The sequence below is a fragment of the Lepus europaeus genome, chromosome 23 (genome assembly GCF_033115175.1).
Source record: "Lepus europaeus isolate LE1 chromosome 23, mLepTim1.pri, whole genome shotgun sequence".
NCBI lineage: Eukaryota > Metazoa > Chordata > Mammalia > Lagomorpha > Leporidae > Lepus > Lepus europaeus.
Genome location: NC_084849.1, coordinates 25,283,150 through 25,306,594, shown reverse-complemented (window position 1 = coordinate 25,306,594; position 23,445 = coordinate 25,283,150). Strand labels below are relative to the sequence as shown.

The window sequence follows — 23,445 nt, the reverse complement described above, 5'->3', positions numbered from 1 at the left end:
TATCTTTAGAGATCGTATGTTCAAAACTCTGACTCAGTGGGGCTGGCACTGTGGCATAGCAGGTAAAACTGCTGCCATCAGTGCCGGCACCCCATGTGGGTGCCGGTTTGAGACCTGGCTGCTCCACTTCTTTTTTTTTTTTTTTTTTGACAGGCAGAGTGGATAGTGAGAGAGAGAGAGAGACAGAGAGAAGGGTGTTCCTTTTTGCCATTGGTTCACCCTCAATGGCTGCTGCGGCCGGCACATCTCGCTGATCCAAAGCCAGGAGCCAGGTGCTTCTCCTGGTCTCCCATGCGGGTGCAGGGCCCAAGGACTTGGGCCATCCCCCACTGCCTTCCCGGGCCATAGCAGAGAGCTGGCCTGGAAGAGGGGCAACCGGGATAGAATCCGGCGCCCCAACCGGGACTAGAACCCGGTGTGCCAGCGCCGCAAGGTGGAGGATTAGCCTGTTAAGCCACGGCGCCGGCCAAGGCTGCTCCACTTCTGATCCAGCTCTCTGCTATGGCCTTGGAAAGCAGTGGAAGATGGCTCAAGTCCTTGGGCCCCTGCACCCATGTGGGAGACTCAGAAGAAGCTCCTGGCTCCTGGCTTCGGATCAGCCCAGCTCTGGCAGTTGCAGCCATCTAGGGAGTGAACCATCGGATGGAAGGCCTCTCTCTCTCTCTCTCTCTCTCTCTCTCCTTATCTCTCTGTATCTCTACCTTTCAAATAAATAAATATTTTAAAAAGAAGGAGAAAGCTCAGATGGAGGGGTTACACCTGCTCAGTCTACTAGCTACATACAGGCATGTTAAAAATATATATTCTATTGTAATATATATATATTCTATTTTATATAATATATAAATTATATATAATATATGAATTGTTACCATATAATATTTACATACTCTACATATATTATACATATAGTGAGAAATAGATTTGGATGTGTTTCCTCATATACCCCTGCCCAGCCAACACCACACTCTGCTCTGGGGGTTCTCTTCTTGTTCTTTCTCGGCAGTCACCCCATAACATACAGGAGGTGAGAGGCACAGGACCTGTTCCTTCCTGGAAAACATGATTCTGTTTGCAGAGAAAGCTGAAGACTCACTCATCTCTCCCCTGGGGGGTGAGCCTGCCTGGGAAGCGTCCAACAGCTTCCTTCCAGGGGCTGAAGGCAGGGCTGGCAGGAGACTCCTCATCCTTCTCTACACCTGCAAAGGGTGCACGCTCACACATCTCCCTGTCCCCAGCCTCGGCAGAGGCCTGAGACAGAAGCCCGGGGATACTGACTGGCATCTGCAATGAAGAAACTCAATGGGGACCACAGGCTTGTGAATGTTTTGCAATCACTTGGGCCCCCCCCTACAGGCCAGAATAAACCTTAGCAGTGCCTTTGGGCCATTGCAGCTCTCAAACCCAGGCCCTTGCTGCCCCCCAGTGGCTTGCACAGGAGAGCTGAGCTTAAGAGTAACAGGAGGAGGCCTGCGCCGTGGCTTAACAGGCTAACCCTCCGCCTTGTGGCGCCGGCACACGGGGCTTAACAGGCTAACCCTCCACCTTGTGGCGCCGGCACACGGGGTTCTAGTCCCGGTTGGGGCACCAGATTCTATCCCGGTTGCCCCTCTTCCAGGCCAGCTCTCTGCTATGGCCCGGGAAGGCAGTGGAGGATGGCCCAAGTCCTCGGGCCCTGCACCCGCATGGGAGACCAGGAGAAGCACCTGGCTCCTGGCTTCGGATCAGCGAGATGCGCTGGCCGCAGCGGCCATTGGAGGGTGAACCAATGGCAAAAAGGAAGATCTGTCTCTCTCTCTCTCACTATCCACTCTGCCTGTTTAAAAAAAAAAAGAGTAACAGGAGGAGACCCAGGAATCAGGGGTCAGCTTCTTCTATACACCTGCTTCCTTCTCCCCTCATTTTCCTCCTAATGCAAGCACTGTGTATCTCCCTCTTGGTCCACAGTGGAATGTATCACCCCGTGCACCTGCTGAATCAGACACCCCTCCACCAGGACCACTGTCTGCCCCAGCGACCCTGGAGTCCAGTGGATCACTTCTGGGGAGGTGGTCTCAGTTCAGGGCCAGAGAAATGCTAGATCCACATTGGTGCCCGCCCTGGTGGGAGCACTGCAGGAGGGAAATGGGACCAGAACCAAGCCTTTTGGAGTTTCAAAAACTTCACTAGGGGAAAGAGAAAGAGATCAGTCTGCATGGCAAAGATTCCAAGAACCCTCCCAGCAGCTGGACAGGGCTCAATGGCAGATTGGGCCACGAGTCCAGAACCGGGGACCTGGAGTTCACTTGGGATACCAGATGCTGGGTCTCCCTTTAGCCTTCATCAGGGTCCATGTTACCAGAACCAGAACTCAGGGTAGTACACCAGCTTGGTAGTACAAAACAGGTAGAACTCCGGATCTTCCACCCATGGGTGGTGTGTGATCATTGTATGTTTTTCTATCAAATCTTAGAAGTGAGGCATGGCGGACTGAGTGCCTGCTCCAAATATATCAGGTGGAATCATTTACAGGTTCTTACTTTTAGCCACCCAGTTTATACTTTGATCATTTATCACCATAGCCACACTAAGCGAATATGATAAGCAAATACAAGAGTACTTAGAAAGGTTCATGGAAAATGGAATTAAAAGATACGTCTCTCTTAGTGCAAACAACTTTGGAAATCCATACATATAGAAGTCTTCAAAATGTTAAAGAAAAACACATATTATGAATAAACTATATGTAGATTTCCAAGTATTTTTGCAGGGCAAATTTAGCTTTTAACTTCATTCTTCATTAACTATTGAAAGGACCCCTGGACTCGGGGGTGACTTGGCTTCATAGGTTGGGCTGTCCAGGAAGCTTTTCTGTAAGAGTTTGACTACCAGTCCCAGTACCCTGCTCTCTTGCTTCCCTCTGAACATGGTGGTTATTATAAGTTAAGCCTTTACCGGTGACCCATATGTCTTGTCTGTTGGTACTGTGCTATGTTTATTGAGAATTTCTATCGCCTTGGGTGTCAGATGTCCTAGCTCACCCTTTGCCCTTTGTCACTCGCCTAGTGTCTGTGGTCTAGACACTTACGCCTGCTGTGAAGCAGCAGGGTAAGCCATTGCTTGGGGTACCTGAATGCCCTCACACACCTGCTTCAGATTCACCTTCCTGCTAATGCATCCTGGGAGGCAGCTGGTGACTGCTAACGTCCTTGGGCCCCTTCCATCCACATGGGAGATCTGGATGGAGTTCCTACAGGCAGAGGATGAAACTGCTGTTTGAGAAACCAAAGGCAACACTCTTATCTTCAAAGACAAGAAGCTGAGGCCAAAAGAATTCGGTAGAGACCTTGACCTTGTGAAAATCATCCTTACCTTTAAACCTCCATGTGCAACTTAGTTCTTCTTCACCATTATATAACTAGCTGATGTGAGCTGCTTCTTCAGGGGCCTTCATTTCCCAATCAGGATCTCATGCTGCATAAAAATTATATAAAATATGTTTGCATGTTTTCTCTGGTCAACCTTGAGAAATCTGTTTTATGTATTTTTTCAAGATTTATTTATGCATGTATTTATTTGAAAGGCAGAATGACAGAGAGAAAGGGAGAGACAGGGAGACATCTTCCTGGTTCATTCCCCCCAAAAGAGATGCAGCAGCCAGGGCTGGGCCAGTCTGAAGCCAGGAGCCTGAACTCCACTGGGTCTCCCACATGAGTGGCAGGGGCTCATGTACTTGAGCCATTATCTGCTGTCTCCCAGGTGCATTAACAGGAAGCTGGGGGCCCGGCACTGTAGCGTAGATGGTTAGCACCCTGGCCTGAAGTGCCGGCATCCCATATGGGCACCAGTTCGAGTCCCAGCTGCTCCACTTCTGATCCAGCTCTCTGCTATAGCCTGGGAAAGCAGTGGAGGATGGCCCGGGTCCTTGGGCCCCTGCACCCATGTGGGAGACCCGGAAGAGGCTCCTGGCTCCTGTCTTCGGATCAGCGCAGCTCCAGCCATTGCGGCCAATTGGGGAGTAAACCAGTGGATGGAAGACCTCTCTCTCTCTTTCTCTCTCTCTCTCTCTCTCTCCCAACTGAGGAGTGAACCAGTGGATGGAAGACCTCTCTCTCAGCTTCTCCTCTCTCTGTGTAACTCTTTCAAATAAATAAATAAAATCTTTAAAAAACAAAACAGGAAGCTGTGTTAGAAGTACAAAGTGGCGGCCGGTGCTGTGGCTCAATAGGCTAATCCTCCGCCTGGGGCGCCAGCACACCGGGTTCTAGTCCCGGTCAGGCGCCGGATTCTGTCTCGATTGCTCCTCTTCCAGTCCAGCTCTCTGCTGTGGCCTGGGAGTGCAGTGGAGCATGGCCCAAGTCCTTGGGCCCTGCACCCGCATGGGAGACCAGGAGAAGCACCTGGCTCCTGGCTTTGGATCAGCGTGGTGTGCCGGCCACAGTGCGCCAGCCGCAGCGGCCATTGGAAGACCTTTCTCTGTCTCTCTCTCTCTCTCTCACTGTCCACTCTGCCTGTCAAAAAAAAAAAGAAGAAGTACAGAGTGGCAGAGATATGGGACTAGCACTCTGATATGGGATGCTGGTGTCTCAAGCGGCGGCTTAACCCACTGCACCATAACATCCACTCCTGTTCATCTGCTTTATGTCAGTGTAGGTCTTGGTCCCAGGTGGGACTCTAAGAGGATGAAGGTGGAAATTTCCCACCCCTACAACTCCTACTTGGCCATCGCTGATGAGCCATTCCAGCATCTTTAAAAAAAAAAGATTTATTTTATTTATTGGAAAGGCAGAGTTATAGAGAGAGAGATCTTCCATTGCTGGCTCACTCTCCAAATGGCTGCAACAGCAGAGTCTGGGCCAGGCCAAAGCCAGGAGCCAGAAACTCCATCCATGTCTCCCACGTGGGTGATAGGGACTCAGGTACTTGGACCATCTTCCTCTGCTTTCCCAGGAACGTTAGCAGGGAGCTTTACTGGAAACGGAGCTGCCAAGACTTGAACTGGTGCTCACATGGAGGCCAGCATTGCAAACAGTGGTTTAACCTGATGCATCACCACACCAGCTCCAACTCCAACATTTATCTTCCGCAAATCATCTGTTGTGGTTGCCAACAGGGCTACCACATAGCTCCAACAGTGGAGTCTAGAATTGGTGCCATAATCCTTAAAAGTACTATTTTTTTTCCATTTCTCAAATGCTAGACTCATAGCCTTTCACCTAAATAAATGAATCTTTAATAATAATAATAATATATAGGGCCAGCGTTGTGGAGGCACAGCAGGTTAAGCCACTGCCATCCATATAAGAGTACTGGTGCAAGTCTCAGCTGAGCTGCTTCTGATCCAGCTCCCTGATGATACACTGGAAAAACAGTAGAAGATGGCCCAAGTACTCAGATCCCTGCCACCCACATAGGAGACCTGAATTGAGGTGCTAGCTCCTGTCTTCAGCTTGGCCCAGCCCTGATCATTGTGCCCATTTGGGGAGTGAGCCAGCACATGGTAGATCTGTCTCTGTGTGTGTCTCTCTCTCTCTCTCTCTCTCTCTCTCTCTCTCTCTCTCTCTGTAAATCTGCCTTGCAAATAAACAAATCTTTTTTAAAAAAAAATATGGAAAATAGAATTAAAAGCTAAACTAATTGCGGTACAGAAATTTTTGAAGCCCTTGCCCAATTTTTTCATAATACACATTTTCTGTGAACCTTTCAAAGATCCCATTCATACAGCATCTCCCATATAATGCCCAATAGATGTAAAGCTCTGGTCTTGTGCAGTCCTGCTAAACTGGGGAGCAGTCTCAGGACTTGGGAGGACAGGACCTCGAGGATCATTTGTTTTAGGAATATTTTGAAATCAGTGTGTCACAGGGAATATCTAACCATAAAATACTTGTGACTAATTAAGTAGGCCAGACGCTTTCCAAGCCAGGGGGTGTACATGGGATTAAGAGCAAATCCCCATCACCTGAGCTCTTTGAGGGAACAGGCCCGTGGAAGGCACCAGGTGCTGCTGGTTTCTTCCTGCGGGAAGTATAGAGGGGGTTTGCTCTGTGCCTGTGGGAGACACAAGGGGCCTTTACGTGGCTGTCACCAAATAATCAGCCTCAAGTGAGGGTCACTCAGAGGGAAATTTTACTTCCTCATGACCTTGAAAAAACCTGCATTCCAGAGAAACAATTTGCAAGAGTTTTTATAGCGAGGGTTAGAGGAGTGTGTAGGATGCAGGAAAAAGGCGAGTGGGAGGGCCCTTCTTGCTTACTCAATATGTATTATGTATCTTTAGAGATCGTATGTTCAAAACTCTGACTCACTGGGGCTGGCACTGTGGCATAGCAGGTAAAGCTGCTGCCATCAGTGCCGGCACCCTATACGGGCGCCGGTTCGAGACCTGGGTGCTCCACTTACGATCCAGCTCTCTGCTATGGCCTGGGAAAGCAGTAGAAGATGGCCCAAGTCCTTGGGCCCCTGCACCCACGTGGGAGACCTGGAAGAAGCTCCTGGCTCCAGGCTTCGGACTTGCCAGCTCCGGCTGTTGTGGTCATCTGGGGAGTGACCCAGCGGATGGAAGACCTCTCCCTGCCTCTGCCTCTCTGTATCTCTGCCTTTCCAATTTGCACGCTTCCTTGACTGTAGTGGTCTGGCTGGCTCTGAGCACAGTGTTGCAAGAGGAGGCTTTTCTGGAACATTTTCTGAAAAGCAACCTCTGACCAATTGCGGCAGGTTCTCGGGCCCTGTTGCTGCGCCCCCTTAGCTGAAATTCCACACTCTTGGTTACAGGATCAACATTACCAGGAGATTTTCAGGCACTTTCAGATGCAGAAGTCATCATTCTAATTAATTCTAGAAAGTTCTGTTCACATTGTCATGCAACAGACGTAAGCTGTTTAGCTGTAAATTAGAAAATAATGTTCTATCCCGGTTGCCCCTCTTCCAGGCCAGCTCTCTGCTATGGCCCGGGAGGGCAGTGGAGGATGGCCCAAGTCCTTGGGCCCTGCACCCGCATGGGAGACCAGGAGAAGCACCTGGCTCCTGGCTTCGGATCAGCGCGATGTGCTGGCCGCAGCGGCCATTGGAGGGTGAACCAACGGCAAAAGGAAGACCTTTCTCTCTGTCTCTCTCTCTCACTATCCACTCTGCCTGTCAAAAAAAAAAAATTAGAAAATAATGGTAATTTGCATGAGACATAACTTATCACCTATAAAACCAACATTAATGTGCTGAAGAAAGTTCCAAAATAACTTTCTGTATACTGAAGGTGTCTAAGTAAGAGAGCATTAACCCTAAAGAATCTTGGACACAATACAAATTAAAAGGATTCAATAGGGGTAGGCATTGTTTTTGTGTCAGGCAGAGTGGACAGTGAGAAAGAGAGACAGAGAGAAACGTCTTCCTTTTCCATTAGTTCACCCCTCAATGGCCGCTGCACCATGCTGATCCGAAGGCAGGAGCCAGGTGCTTCTCCTGGTCTCCCATGGGGTGCAGGGCCCAAGCACTTGGGCCATCCTCCACTGCCTTCCCAGGCCACAGCAGAGAGCTGGACTGGAAGAGGAGCAACCGGGACAGAATCCGACACCCCGACCGGGACTAGAACCTGGTGTGCTGGCGCCACAGACAGAGAATTAGCCTATTGAGCTGCGGCGCTGGCCAAGGGGTAGGCTTTGTAATACAGCAAGATAGGAAGCCATTTGGGAGCCCCACATCTCATATCCGAGTGCCTAGATTAGATCCCACCTCAAATCCAGCTTCCATCTGGGAGGCAGAAGGGGATGCTTCAAGTACCTGGGTCCCTGCCACCCACATGGGAGACCAGAAAGGAGTTCTGGGCTCCTGAGTTCATCCTGACCCAGCTTTGGCTGTTGTGGGCATTTAGAAAGAGAACCAGCAGATGGACGATTCTCTCTCTCTCCCTCTCTCTCTCTCTCTCATCCTCTTTCTGTGTCACCCTGCCTTTCAAATAAATTAAACTTCTTTTTAAAAAAAGTAAAGTATGGGGCCAGCACTCTAGTGCAGCGGGTTAACGCCCTGGCTTGAAGCGCCGGCATTCCATATGGGCGCCAGTTCGAGACCCAGATGCTCCACTTCCGATCCAGCTCTCTTCTGCGGCCTGGGAAAGCAGTAGAAGATGGCCCAAGTCCTTGGGCCCCTGCACCCACATGGGAGAACAGGAAGAAGCACCTGGCTCCTGGCTTTGGATCAGCACAGCTCCAGCCGTGGCAGCCATCTGGGGAATGAACCAACGGATGGAAGACCTTTCTCTCTGTCTCTTCCTCTCACTGTCTGTAACTCTACCTCTCAAATAAGCAAATAAATAAATCTTTAAAAAAAGAAATTTAAAAATAGTAAAATACATGAAAATGTCAAAAATGCATGGCATCCAACCATACTAGATTCCTGTTGTTGCTATGAAAGTTAATCACAAACTTAACGGTTTAGAATAACGGATTTTTTTCTCTTATGGTTCTGAGAAACTGAAATCCAAAATGAGGCTCAGAAGGACGAATATCTGCTGAGTAAGACAAAGGGAGCCTGGCTCTGTGGCTCCAAGGTGACACTAGTGGAGGCCTTCACAAGCCGAGTTCTAGGTGACAATGCCAAGTGCACCGATGGCCAGCGCAATGGCCGACCCCATTTGAAGCTACCACTTCCTTTCCTTCTTCCTCTCCATTTGTGTAGCCTGGAATCTGAGGGTGCCTGGGAAACGGCAGGGCCGATCCAGGAAAAACAGTCACCACCATCGTCATGGCCTTTGCGGCTCCAAATCTGAGGTGGCCTGGCTGACGGGCACTCAGTCCCAGACCCCACGTCCCCACACCTCCCTTTCTAGTAAATCACCCATAGAGACTGGAGACCTTCCAGGCCAGACTCAAGCAGCTGGAGGAAAAAGACCCAGAGATCCCGCCCCCTCCCCATCCCCAACCCCTGCCTGTGTGGCCACCAGTCCCCCGTCTCTGCACCAGGAGAGGCTCCCCGAACCCTGACTCCCTCCCCCACCCTCAAAGGGAAGTAGCCAGCACCGAAACCCAGCACAGGCCTCCGAACCATCCCTGTGGATTCTGGGGAGGGGCCCCAGACAGAGGTCAAGGCTCCCAGAGGGCTTGCTTACCCCTCCCCCACATCCTTGACCCGCTGGCCGGGCCACCTAGCCAAAGGTAGGGTTGAAAAGAGAGGCCTTGATTTTAGGACAAGGGGCAGCCGCAGTCCTCTGAAGGGCCAGGGGGTGGCACCAGCAAACGCAGTTTTCCGTGGAAATCAGGCTCAGCAGAACTGCGCAGTGAGATAGGAATTCCAAGGCTTCTGAAAACTTGGGGAAAACTGTGGGAAGGGAGGAGGGCGCCCTCTGGCGGAAGGGCACGGATAGGAACTGCGGTGAGGAAGGGCTGAGGAGAGCGCCCTCTGGCGGGAGGGCAGGGATCTTCACCGTGGTGGGGAAGGGGTGGCTCTTCTCCTGCCCGGCAGAGGGAGGGGTCCCGTCTTTTCTAGATCAAAGGGGGTGGAGTGAGGAGCCACCCTCAAGGCACCCCGGAGCCGGCCTCTGTGGGAAAAGGGTCACCCCAGGGTGGGCCCGGGCCTCGGCCTTGCCCCCTCACCCTCCAAACCTCGGATCCCACTAACCCTCCGTCCCGACAGTCCCACCCCCACACCCATTCTCTTGTCTCCACCTCCCGCCCCCGCCACATCCCCCTCCTCCACCCACACACGCCCAGCCCCGCCTCCCCCAAATCGCCTCACACGCAATGGGCGTGGCCACAAGCAATCGCCCCTCCCCCTCGAGAGATTTCCTCCCGCCCCCCCCCCCCCCACCCAGGATCTCGTGAGATTTCACAGCCCACACCTGATTGGTCAGATCAGGCGCTGTCCCTGCTGGGGCGTCGGGGCGCTGGCCGAGTTGGCGTCGGGTTCTGTCCGGCCGGCTGCGCGGTGAGGGGCGCGCTGGGGCAAAGCGTAAGTTCAGACCCGTCCCCTGGCCCCCGCTGTCTCTCGGGGTGACCTGGGGTGCCTCCCTGGTCGCCACCAGCCCCCGTGGGCCCCCATTTTGCCTCTGAAATCGGGGGGTCCCTGGGCGCAGGGTGGAAGGGAAAGACGGGGCGCCCTGGAGATGGCCGCGGCGGGGCGTCTCAGACGTAATAATTCGTGGAACCCAGACGTGTGCGCTTAGGGTTGAGCCTGGGGGCGGGTGCCTTAGAAATGGGGTAGCTGCTCTGGGAGCCTGGCCCCTCCAGAGGTGCTAGAAGGTGGGCGGAGGGGGTGGTGGAAACGTGGCCGCGGGACAGTGGCCCGTGCCCTGGAGGGCTGGGTCCCCGGGGGCCTGGTCTGCCGCGTAGATTGTCTTCGGGGCGAGTCCCACCTCGAGGCAGGGGCAGGGGCCGGGTGTGTGTGTGTGCAGGATCCAGTTGCCAGCATTTGGCTCCGCAGGGGTTCTCCGTGGAGGCCCTTGGTTCCTAAACACGGGTGTTAAAATCCCTGGCGCCTTGCTTTTGGGAGCGGTTTAGTTATTGCTCTCAGGTTTGGGTAGAAGCAGGTGGCTGACTCGCCAGGACCCCTGGAAACAGACGGATCCGAGCCCCCGAGGCCGGTCTGAGCCGGACCGGTGTGTTCAGAAGGTATCGGCAGGTAAGACACGTCCCCCTGAGCGGTCTCAGGTGTAAGGTCTTGGCCTCGAGGACCCAGACGGCAGCTGCTTCCTGACGCCCCTCCCAGTGGAAGCAGCAGGCTTTCCTAATTGTACTTAATCATTTGCTGCAAGAGAGTTTCACTGGTCCTGCTCCCTTTGTTTTTTAAGAGCAACTGTAGTGTGCTGGGACTCGTTTCTTAGAGCAGTGCTCACCCTGGAACCTCTGCCTGGGGCATTCAGAACCCCAAAGGCGAGACCTGTGTAGGGGCGGGGCAAGTGGGGAAGAGTGTGCAGGAGTTCAAGTTCGAGGTTCCCTTCACCTGTGGCCTTGGACCACTGAGGGTAAGGCTTGCTCTTGGAAAGTGAGCACAGAAGCCCCACAGCCTCATTGCTGTGGTACTGCGTGGGGTGGTCACGGAAACCATGTGGTCTGACTTGAAGCCTATGGACTGAGCTGGGGCCCAAGGCTCAAGGATAAACCTGTGCCTGGAGAGTGTATGATACCAGGTGTTGCTGTTGCCTTCCAAGCAGAACGTAGTGACCGAGAGGAATGGCCTGCGGACAGAAGACAGGGTCATCACCCCAGGAGGCATGGGTGGGGCAGCCCTAAGCTGCCAGGGGGACCCCCTTCTTAGCATCTCTCAGCGGTGAGCAGAACCAAGGCCAGGCCGTCACAGAAGTCACCCAGAGACTCAGCTCCTGCATCCATTTTCCAGCCTCCACATCTGCTGCTTAGAACCTGCTGGTGAGGCCGCAGCAGAAAATTTGGTTCCTTGTCCGTGACAAGGAAGTGCAGGTGAGAAAGTGTTGGCTGTGCGGCATTGCTGCAAGTCTCACACACCAGGGAGACAGAGCTCCTTACTGTGGTGCCTCAAGACGGTGAACAGAGGCCTCTCGAGGTTTTCCATTGGGAGTATCAAGTCCTCTTTTCTCCATCCGTCTGGAACACTTGGCAGAGGCCAGAGACCACAGACCTGCTGCACCCCTGGGCTGGTGTAGGACATCGTGTAAACGGAGACTGTTGTACCTGTACCTGGTCCTGCCTGTGGATGCCACACACAACAGAGGGAGGTGTCCCCATTGTAACTTTTCCTGGCACTCTCACATCAGATTGGCACAGGTGCACTGTTGCGGGCTGTGTTCCCATATCACCCTCTTGGGAGAGTCAGCCACCTGTGATTCACCCCTGCACCCTGAGAGAGGGAAGACCGGTGTGAGCCCATTGCAGGATCAACGCATGGCACTAGGGGAGTGAAGTGGTTGCATAAACTCGAAGCAGTGCCGGACACAGGAACAGTTCTTGCCCTATCATCGTGATTCCGAATGCAGCTGGTTCTGATTCAGGCTCGTGTTCTCCAACTCCTAGCGCAAGGGAAGAAAATGGTTGTGATGAAAAGGACGAAGATGTTTTTGGAGGAAATGACAGTGGGAAAAAAAATCTTGACTTTAAAGTCAGTCACAACATGGAAAGCACAAAGAATAAATACGTTGAAAGCTGATCGAAACTTAGAAAATGTGTGAATTCACCAGGGATGGTACTGCTGTCTGGTCCAGCTGTTCAGACATTCACATCCCAGGACAGGTGTCGTGGCACAGTGGGTTAGGCTGCTGTTTGGGACGCCCGTATTCCACAGCCGGGTGTTGGTCCAAGTCCTGGCTGTTCTGCTTCCAGTCCAGCTTCTTGGTGTTGTGCATTCTGGGAAGCAGTGGTGGATGACTCAAGTGCTTGGATCTCTCATCACCACATGGGTGGGTGGCTTCTGGCTTCAAACCCTGACTGTTGAGGACATTTGGGGAGTAAATCAAGGGATGGAAGATATCTCTGCCTCTCTGTGTCCTGTTGCTCTGCCTTTCAAGTAGATGAGAATAAGTGAATTAAACATTTTTGAAAAGGACACCCATACCATATTGGGTTACCTGGGTTTGACTCCAGGCTTCTGCTCCAACTATTCCAGCTCCCTGCTAATGCAGGCCCTGGGAGGCAGCAGATGATGGCTTAAGTAACAGAGTTCCTGCCACCTATGAGAAGGACAGAAGATTGAGTTCTTAGCTGCTGGCTTCAGCCTGCCCTGACCCCGGCCGCAGTCCCAACCATTGCAACCATGTGGGGAATCAGGCACATCTGTGTATCTCAAATAAAAACCAAAAAAGACATGGATGTTCCCTCCTTATCGAACATTTTGCGATGACAGGGAGGCAAGCACTAGTCAAAGTACTCAATAAGTGTTTTTGAAATTTTTTTCATCCTCGATCAGGATGCTCAATAAATATTAATTATATTATTTTTCATTTCTGTATACATGTATGAGAGATAGTAACAGAGTTCTTAATGCTTTGACCTAATAGACAAGGAGAAGTCACAAGTCTGCCTGCGAGTGGTTAGGATAGCTTCGCTTGGTTTCAGCTGCACAGTCACTTTTATGGCCCTTCAACCTGGGGTTGATCTGCTTTCCAGCCTGTGTGTTTCACATTTGTCTCCTGAATGCAATGTGAAGTCCAGGTTCCAGGTTCTCACTGGGTGCTCCTCCTGGTCATCCTCAGGAGGGCACCCAGGAGATGCTCTTGAGTGCATCAAGAGGAGAGGATGATCTGTGCGGAGACTTGCCAGGGAGTCTGTCTTGAGCACTGACTTGCCCCAGGGCCTCCTGCCAGCCCTCCCCATGGGACATGAGGGCTTCAGATCAGAAGTGAGGCCGTGCCCCTAGCATCCCTGAGGATCATTGCTCCCCTCCTTGGCTCCAGTGGAAGGTGCCACACAGCTCGGCACACTTGGCTCAGCTTTGCTCTGCACCACCAGGTTGTTCCTGTGGCTCAGAGAGTTGGGGTTCGGTGGACGATGAGCACACTTCCAGGCTCCATTTTCTCTCGCTCTTCCTTTACAGCACAGACTTCACAGTCCACCGATAGCTCTGGTGAATGAGGATGATGAAGTGCAAAAGTCTAATCAAAGGACATTCCTCTCTGGGCCAAGCGATAAGGCCGGGTCCCACCCATTGCCTCCTAACTCCTCCCTTGTCAGCATCTGTGCTCACCTCTCCCCTTTCCCCAGACTCCGCTGGTCTGAGTCTGTACACATGGGCTGAGGGTAGGGGGCGTAGTCACCACAGCCACCAGCACCTCCCCTAGGTCAAGGTCAAACAGAGCAAGCCCTTAAGACATCCCAGCCTCCAGATCGAAGCCCACAATGTCACCAGTTGGTCTTAAAACACTAACCCCACCCCTTAAGGGATTCTGTTAGCCTAGCAGTTAAGAGGCCTGCATCCCATGTCACGGAGCTCGGTCTGATGCCCAGCTCTGACTCCTGAGCCCAGCTGCCTGCTGGTGCACAGCAGTGATGATTCAAGTGGTTGAGGTCCTGCCTCCCCCGTGGGAGACCTGGAGTGAGCTGCTGGCTTTGGCCTGGTACAGCCCCGATTGTTGTGGGCGTTTGAAGAATTAACCAGTGGATGGAATCTTGAGTCTCTCTGGCTCCCTGCTTACCTGCCTACCTACCTCTCTCTCAGATACATACAAGAAGGAGAAAACAAGCTAAGGAGGAGGAGGCCATGGGCATCAGGTCTGGTCTCCAGCCTGTGGTCAGCCTGATGACTCTGGGTAGATGAGAGGTCCTCTTCCAGCATTTCTGGTGCCTCTTTAGTTGAAAGGAGCTGGACTTTATTTTTACTTTTCCCTTTTGGCTTGTTGTGATCTTCAGACTAGCTCAGTAGAATGGGAGAAAATTCCTCAATTTTTAAAAAGACTATATCTTTGAAAGGCAGAGCAACAGAGAGATGGAGAGAGAGCATTTTCCATCCACTGGTTCACTCCCTCAATGGCCAGGCCAAAGCCAGGAGCCTGGAGCTCCATCCAACTCGTCCAGGTCTTCCTGACATCACAGCACAGCCCGATGTCAGGAAGCAGGAACTCCATTTGGGACGCCCATGTGGGAACTCAAGTACTGGGGCCATCACCTGCTGCTGCCCAGGTGCGTTAGCTGGGAGCTGCATTGGAAGCAGAGCAGCTGGGACTGGAACCAGCACTCTTAGATGGAAAGCAGGCATCAGAAACAGTGGCTAACCCTGCCACACTGCAACACCTGCCCCCCAAGAACTTCAGTTCTCCAAACAAAAGAAACTTCACCTTGTCTACTTAATCTACGTGGTGCCATTTCAGACACCCAGCCCCACTCTGCTCAGCACCAACTCCTACTTCTGGCCAATTGGTCATTATAATTTTGACCCATTCTGTTTAAGGCAGTCTAGTTCTTCAGTTAGGAAAAACAACCAGAGGCTGGCGCTGTGGTGTAGCAGGTAAAGTTGGCGCCATATGGCACTGGCATCCCATAGGGGCACCTGTTATGAGTCTCAGCTGCTCCACTTTTGATCCAGCTCCTTGCTAATGCACCTGGGAAAGCAGCAGAAGATGGCCCAAATACTGGGCCCCTGCACCCACATTGGGAGACCTGAAACAAGCTCCTGGTGCCTGGCTCCTGCTTTTGGACCAACCTAGCTCTGGCTTTTGCAGCCTTTTGGGGAATGAACCAGCAAAAGGAAGATTCATTCATTCTCTCTCTCTCTCTCTCTCTCTCTCTCTCTCTCTCTCTCTGCCTGCCTCTCCCTTTCTCTCTTTGTAACTCTGCCTTTGAAATCAATAAATAAACCTAAAAGAAAAAAAAAAAAAACACCCTTCCCTTGTGCTGGTGTTTGTGGCTGGAGGGGACATAGAGCCTAAATGATAGCTTGATGCTTGGAAATCTTGGGGTTTTTTTCCCCACACCTTTGGGATGATACTACGCTCTTCATAGAGCCATCTTAAACATTTGAGTAATTTTGATGTGGCCACAAACTCCCCCAACTGTCACACTTGCCAGGTTGGTTTTGCTTACTGTCTGTTTCCCCCCTTCCATGAATACAATTCAGTTTGTTGAATCTGGAGAAAGTCAAAAACCCAATTGGGATCCCCTGTGGTGTAATGAGATGTCACTCTTTGGATGCTTGGTGCTAGGAGAGGAGGTGTGCCCAGAAAGGCCTCTAATAGCCGCTGAGAAGCCAGAGGAGAGATGCAGAGCCTGGCGCACTGGAGTCAGTGCTGTGGTCCTCCTTGAGGTGTGGACACACAGTTCCGTGCACAGCACTCGGGTCTGGTGAGCCAGAAACTGCAGGCCACAGACTGGTCCACCTCCCCACCCTGAGCCAAGGTAGCAGCTAACGCTGCATGCCCAGGGGATTTCCCCTCTTCCTCTAAATGAGCTTTGTTTTTTTTTTTTCTCTAAGTACAATTTTGTCTTAATCACAAACATTTTATTTATCTTTTATTAATTTCATTTTATTTGGAAGGCAGAGAGATGGGGATCTTCTACCCTCTACATCACTCCCCAAATGCTTCCCACAGCCAGTACTGGGTCAGGCTGAAGCCAGGAGCCCGAAACTCAATCCTGGTCTCCAATATGGGTGGCAAGAACCTGACTAAGCCGTAACCTGTTGTGCCCCCCCCCCCCGCCCGAGTGGGCATTGTCAGGAAGTTGGAATTGGGAGCAGAGCCAGAGCCCAAACCCCAGGCAACCTGATAAAGGATGAGGGTGTCCCAAGGACAGCTTAGCTGCTGTACCAAATGCATACTTCCAAACATTTTAATTTCTTAAACCAAGGATAAGGTTCTGGGGCTATTTGGATGTTTATAACATTATTTTCAGACCATACAAACTTACCAACTTAAAAATTAGCCAGCTATAGATTTATTAAACCTCGTGTCCCACCTGCAGGTGCTTTGGCAGGTCCAGATCAGGTGATTTCACAGGCTGGACATTTCCCAGTACTGTTAAACAGATATTAGTTGTGGTTTTTGTTTGTTTGTTTGTTTTAGAATTATTTATTTTGAAAGAGTCGAAAATCTTCCATTTGCTGGTTCATTCCACAATGGCCAGTGCTGGGCCAGGCCAAAGCCAGGAACCAGGTACTTCATCCAGGTTTCCCATGTGAGTGGCAGAGGCCCAAACACTTGGACATCTTCCACTGCTTTCCTAGACCATGAGCAGGGAGCTGGACCAGAAGTGGAGCAACAAGGACTCAACTGGTGCCCATATGGGATGCTGGCATCAAAGGTGGTGGCCTTTGCTACAATGCCAGTCCCAACAGCTAGAGATTTTTTTATTTTTTTTTTAGAAATAAAGACATAAAATTAGTTGGGATTTTAATTAATGCCTTTTTCTTATAGTTAGTGTGTGACCCATAATTATAGCTTGTATCATTTATGGTTTACTAGTTAGGCCATTTTTCTCCCACCAAAAGCTGAAAACACATTCCATGGGCTATTTAAGAGAACGTTTCTTCAAGAAATCTAGTTAACAAGAATGTATTATCATTTAGCTCAGGGTGTCACCTGTGGCCCGTATCAGAGAGCCTGGGTTCAATCCCAGTCTCTGTCTCCCGACTCCAGCTTCCTGCTAAATGTAGACTGTGGGAGGCAGCAGTGGTAGCTCAAGTAATTAACTGGGTTCCTGCTACCCAGGTGAGAGACCCGAGTTCCCAGTTCCTAGATTTGGCCCCAGGTGGGGCCTTTGTAGGCATTTGGGTGTGAACCTGTGGATGGGAACTGTCTATACGTCTCTGTCTCTGCCTTACAACTTTAGGAAAAAAATTTAAAGAATGTATGGACTTCTTAAAAATTGCCAAGAGAGCAGATTTTAAGTGTTCTTACCACAGAAAATAAGTATGAGAAATAGTGCAGGTGTGTGTGTATTAGCTTGAGTTAGCCATTCTACGGTGTAAACATATTTCAAAACATCATCTTGTACCCTGCAAATGTGTACAGTATTTGTTGGTTAAAGAAATAGTGTTTTGCAGACAACAGTACTCCTCCCGCCCTGAATTCCATGTCAAAGTGATAATTTAATACGTGAGGGATCAGCTGGCACTGGGGTGTGGCAGGTTAAGCTGCCACCTGCGATGCTGGCATCCCAAGTGAGCAGTGGTTTAGAGTCCTGACTGCTGCAGTTTGGATCCAGCTCCCTGCTAATGCACCTGGGAAGACAGAATAAGATGGTCCAAGGACTTGGGTCCCTGCCACCCCCATGGGAGACCCAGATGGAGTTCTAGGCTCCTGGCCATTGTATCCAGTCCTGACCATTGTGGCCATTTGAGGAGTGAACCAGTGGATGGAAGATTCTCTCTCTCTCTTCCCCTTCTCTCTCCCCTTTCACCTCCTGCAACCCCTCCACCTCTCTCTCTCCATCCATGTCTCTCTCTGTCTCTGTCTCTCCCTCTGAATGGAATGTGAAGCAGCCAACACACAAACTGGCACACATAGGGGACACTGGCACCGTAGGCAGCAGCTTCACCTGCTGTGCCACAGTACTGGCCTCACATTACCTTTTTTTTTTTTTTTTTTTTTTTTTTTGACAGGCAGAGTGGACAGTGAGAGAGAGAGACAGAGAGAAAGGTCTTCCTTTTTGCCGTTGGTTCACCCTCCAATGGTTGCCGCGGCTGGCACGCTGCGGCCAGCACACCACACTGATCTGAAGCCAGGAGCCAGGTGCTTCTCCTGGTCTCCCATGTGTGTGCAGGGCCCAAGGACTTGGGCCATCCTCCACTGCCTTCCGGGGCCATAGCAGAGAGCTGGCCTGGAAGAGGGGCAACCGGGATAGAATCCGGCGCCCCGACCGGGACTAGAACCCGGTGTGCCGGCGCCATGAGGTGGAGGATTAGCCTGTTGAGCCGTGGCGCCAGCCACGTTATCTTTTTGTTAAATTTTTTATTTATTTGAAAGGCAGAGCAACAGAGAGGAGGGAAAGAGATCTTCCATCTGCTGATTCACTCCCCTGATGAGCACAACAGCCAGGAAGGAGCAAGGCCAATGCCAGGAAGCCGGGAGCTCCATTCTGGTCTCCCACAGGGATGGCAGGGTTCCAAGTAGCTGAGCTGTCACCCACTGCCTTCCCAGGCATGTTAGCTGAGTAGCTGGCCCTCCGACTGGCAGTTGGATAGGAGATGCCAGTGCCACAAGCAGTGGCCCCTCAAATTATCTTCAAATTCTGTTTTTCATAAACATTTTGAAGCCCCATCCTTCATAGAAGAGATACTAGTTAAAATGGGCACCATCTGTGTAATACTGTTGGGTTGCTTTCATGGCTTCTGATTGAAAGTTTCTTTAATGAAATACAATGACATCCATTGTACGTGTGTACCTTATTAGATCTGAGGGGGCTATGCCAGACTACGTGACCAAAAGGGCAAAAGGTTAATCTTTCAGGCACGTTTACTCACTCCCCAGGGGGGCTGGAAAGAAGTGGAGCAGGGAGTGGATATGGGATGGGGCACGGGTGTTGCCCCCTCCCCAACACTTTGCCAGATGCTCACCCTGCTGTTGCAAGAGGTGGAGCTGGGACTTGGTGGCTGTCAGGGTACCGTGAGGACCTCCCCCACCCCACCCTCCCCACCCCCCATCCCCGTTGCCAGAGCAGTGATGCCAGCTCTGAATTGGGCCCACTGAAGAGTGGGGGGAAGTTGGAGCTGCCCGCCCTTGTCCTGAGAAGAATGCCTCGTTGTTCCGTGTGTTTCCGCAGGATCCCGTTTGGAGCCAGCGGAGCAGGATGAGCCTCTGGGCCCCACCAACGCTCCTGGAGATGGCAGGGAAGAACCTGCTGAGGAATGAGTCCTTGGCCATCGCCGCCCTGGAGGAGCTGCCCATGGAGCTCTTCCCGCCGCTGTTCATGGCAGCCTTTAACAGGCGGCGCAGAAAGACCCTGAAGGCGATGGTGCAGGCGTGGCCCTTCGCCTGCCTCCCTCTGGGGGCTCTCATGAAGGAACGGAAGTTTCACCGGGAGACCTTCCAAGCCGTGCTTGATGGGCTCGACGTGCTGCTTGCCCAGGACGTTCGCCCCAGGTGAGGGGTGGGGTAGGGTGGGGTGGCGGGCAGAGCCCTGGGAGTCTGAGCAAGGTCAGCCAAAGGCAGGGCGGGGGCTTCAGACAATGCCATCAGGGGAATGGGCTTTGGATGTGGATGGCTAATGAGGATGCACCTGCTCCCTCCTGATGGCACTCAGATGTAAAAGAACCGGGGACCAGGAGGGACCCCAGGGGAGGAGATATTCCCGGAGAAGGATTCAGGGGAGAGGCAGGGTCCCGGGGAGGGGAAACGAGCAGCCGCTGTCTGGGACGTGGAGTAATAGTGCAGGCCAGACGTCTGGTCTCGCTGGATTCTGAGCCTCGCCCTCTATCGCTGAGTGAGTTTTCTGTTTTCCCCACAGAAGATGGAAACTGCAAGTTCTCGATTTACGCAAAAATGCTCATCAGGACTTCTGGACCGTGTGGTCTGGAACCAGGGTCGGTGCCTGCTCGTTGGTGGACAGTGAGGCCACCCAGCCCCTGAGGAAGAAGCAGAGAGTGGACAGGTCCAGGGCTGGGGTGCGACAGGCGCTGGCCCCCCTGGAGGTGCTTGTCGACCTGTGCCTCAAGGAAGGCAGCCGTGATGAAGTGCTCAGCTGTCTCCTTGAGAAAGTCAAGGCGAGGGAGGGGCTGCTGCACCTGTGCTGTAGGAGGCTGCGGATCTTCGCGATGCCCATGCAGAACATTAAGACGGTCCTGAAGATGGTGCGGCTGGACTCCGTCCAGGACCTGGAGGTGAACTGCACCTGGAAGCTGTCCACGCTGGGCAGGTTTGCTCTGCACCTGGGCCAGATGCGGAATCTGCGCCGCCTCCTCATCTCCCACATCCACTTGTCTTCCTGCGCGTCCCGGGAGGAGGAGGACGAGCGGGTCAGCCAGTTCACCTCTCAGTTCCTCAGTCTGCACCACCTCCAGGAGCTCTGCCTGGACTCCATTTCCTTCCTGGAAGGCCGCTTGAACCACATGCTCAGGTGAGAGACCAGCCAGGGCAAGGCCTCCTGTGTTGTAGTGGATGGGAGCAGGCATCTGCCGACAGCGCCAGAGAGGAAAGCCTGTAGAAGTCAGCACTTGTTCACTGCCACACCCCTAAGCCGGGTGTCCCATAACTACCCAGGTGAAGGCCAGAGGTCGGTAGGACAGGGTCCACTGGGTGAGTTACAGAGCCCCAAGGCTTGTGTGGCTCACGGTTCTGGCCCAAAGTCGAGCCACATCTGGTAATGACTTTCTTGCTGACAGAGCCCCAAGGCAGTCCTTAGCATGATATGCCAAGAGACTAGGAGTGTGTGAGATACCCAGCCAAGGTGGCTTTTCCAATAGAACTGCTCTGGAGAGAACCATTAGTCTGTCCGTGAGGCGGACCCCAGTCACCTCTTAGAGGTCCCATCTCTTAATGTCTCATAATGGGGATTAAGTTTCAGCACACGTTTCAAAGGCAACAAGCCACATCCAGAGGTATGAGCTAGGATGGTTGCCATCAACAGTTGCTCCTTGCCAGCAAACTATAAAACAGGACTTTGAGGGCTGGTGAGGGTTAGCCCTGGGAATTCTTCCTTAGCAATGTCTAAGTGAAGATGTCCAAAAGTAGCAAAACCAGGAGGGCATTGTAGAAGAGGAAACCCCCGCCCCCCAAAATGGGGAGGTTTCCGATCGCAAGCTTTGCATTCACTCACCTTCTCAGCGTGGGACTTTCCCTCCAAACCAGCCTCATGCTTCTTGCCTGGAAAGGGTGGTTTCGAACTCTGGGTGAGGACATACATGGCGAATGCGTGGTTCTGGGATGAGGGAGGAAGGGGCAGGTGTGAGGAATGGGAGGAAGTGATGGCTGAGCCGCTGACAATGCAGCCCCTGCAGCCAGGCAGCTCCCTTTGGGTGTTGCCGACTTGCCCACGTGTGTTCCTTATGGCCTCATCAGGCACAGAGATGCAGGGGCCTGAGCCCAAGCTGGGGCTAGGAGGAGGCCCGAGTTGAAAACATTAATTTTTTTTTCTAGTGTTGCTGATTTGGAAGCTTTTCTAATCAGGTCACCAAAACTAAAACTTACTGATGCTCATCCTTGCTTGATACATTGGATCAGGCTGTCTTCTTCTTGTTTTTTAAAGATTTATTTATTTATTTGAAAGAGTTACACGGAGAAGGAGAGGCAGAGAGAGAGAGAGAGGTCTTCCATCTGATGGTTCACTCCCCCAGATGGCCACAATGGCCGGAGCTGCGCCAATCCAAAGCCAGGAGCCAAGAGCTTCCTCCAGGTTTTCCTATGCAAGTGTAGGGGCCCAAGGACTTGGGCCATCTTCTACTGCTTTCCCAGGCCATAGCAGAGGGCTGGATTGGAAGTGGAGCAGCCGGGTCTCAAACCGGTGCCCACATGGGATGCTGACACTGCAGGCGGCGGCTTTACCCGTTACACCACAGCGCCAGCCCCAGGCTGTCTTCTGAACACATCCCTGGCGTTGTCGTCATTATTCAGGCTCCGGGCCCCGAAGAGGTCTGTGCTGTGCTGCACTCTGCCTGACAGATGAGCAGAGGGAGTGTTGTAGATTCATTTGCCTGACCCCATCACAGCACAGAAGAAGGCAGGCAGAGAGCAACCCCCCCCTCCCCCCGCCTGGGGCTCACTCGCAGCCCTCTGCAGCACAGCGTCCTCGAGTTCCCCAGCATGAGGAAGGCCTGGGCTTGACCTCCCCCCACCGTCATCACCGCCTTCCACCCACGTGGCTGTTCCCCAGCACTAACTGCTGTCTGTCCGCAGGTGCCTGAAGAACCCTTTGGAGACCCTCTCAATCACTAACTGCCTGCTTTCGGAACTAGACCTGAAGCATCTATCCCAGAGCCCCACCATCTGTCAGCTGAAAGACCTGGGTCTCAGCGGCGTCAACCTGACCACTGTGAGTGTGCGGTCCCTGCGGGTTCTGCTGGAGCGAACCTCCGCCACCCTCCAGGACCTGGACTTGGATGAGTGTGGGATCATGGACCCCCAGTTCAGTGCCATCCTGCCTGCTCTAAGCCGCTGCTCCCAGCTCACCACCTTCAGTTTCTGTGGGAACCCCATCTCCATGGCCGTCCTCGAGAAGCTCCTGCGCCACACCATCGGGCTGAGCAACCTCAGCCACGTGCTGTACCCTGCCCCGCTGGAGAGTTATGAAGACGTGCGAGGCACCCTGCACCTGGGGAGGCTCGCCTACCTGCACGCCAAGCTGAAACGGATGCTGCGGGAGTCGGGGCGGCCCGGCATGGTCTGGTTCAGTGCCAACCCCTGTCCTCACTGTGGCGACAGGACCTTCTACGACCCAGAACCCATCCTGTGCTCCTGCTACATGCCTGTCTAAGGGTCCACACCTCATTCTGGGCGTGTGCACACTGGAGCTCAGGGTGTAAGGATCTTGAGGGGATGTGCACCACGGTTTCAGATCCCTGCTTAGTGCGAGCAGGAAGAAGCAAAGTGATGGGGGGTGGGGCGGGGAGGAGAGCAGTTGTTCACTGGGGTTGTTGTTCTGTGGGAGGTGCAACCTACTGAGTTGTAAATGTGCATCTGGGCTTCTAGAGGGGGATTTGGGCTTGGGAGGTCTATGTGGGAGTTATCCCTGTGTGGATGTTTATAAAGAAATGATCAGAAATAAAGAAACCTTCACGTTAACTGTCTGTGTCCTCTCAGAGATGTTAACCTGCTCCCCTGGGCAGGTCTGGTTACTGATTGAAAAAGGCACCGAGCACCCAGGACGCTTACACAGCGGAGTGAGTGGTTTCAGCCCAAGGTCGCATACCTTTCATCATCGCTCCACTTGGCTTTCTCTGGGGCGTCTGTTGCCTCCCCATTCACTTCTGTGGCTGTTCAGTGGGTCTGTGCCTGCACAGTACATCATCAAGGTCTGGAACATGGTAGGTGGCCGATCGTGGGTGCCCCTGCAGGAAAAGTTCTTCACAAGGACCCTCAGTGCCAACCCCGCTCAGACCCTGGGCACACTCCTCTCCCGGGGGTCCACACACCTCTGTCCCAGGTCT

The 23,445-nt window shown here is 52.5% G+C and overlaps 1 protein-coding gene across 2 annotated transcripts in view; it reads left to right on the top strand.

Moving 5' to 3' along the window:
• Positions 1-22,877, top strand: part of LOC133751829 (melanoma antigen preferentially expressed in tumors-like) — a 181,889-nt gene extending 159,012 nt beyond the window's left edge. The window contains exons 1-4 of one of the 2 annotated variants that reach the window (XM_062181980.1): positions 11,129-11,384; positions 19,128-19,447; positions 19,812-20,420; positions 22,196-22,877. In XM_062181980.1, coding sequence (XP_062037964.1) covers positions 19,155-19,447; positions 19,812-20,420; positions 22,196-22,772 — 1,479 coding nt within the window. In that variant the 5' untranslated portion in view covers positions 11,129-11,384; positions 19,128-19,154 and the 3' untranslated portion in view covers positions 22,773-22,877. Of the gene's footprint in view, positions 1-11,128; positions 11,385-19,127; positions 19,448-19,811; positions 20,421-22,195 lie in introns of those variants that run through there. The other variant, XM_062181979.1, reaches the window with a different exon arrangement.
• The last annotated feature ends 568 nt before the right edge of the window (positions 22,878-23,445 follow it).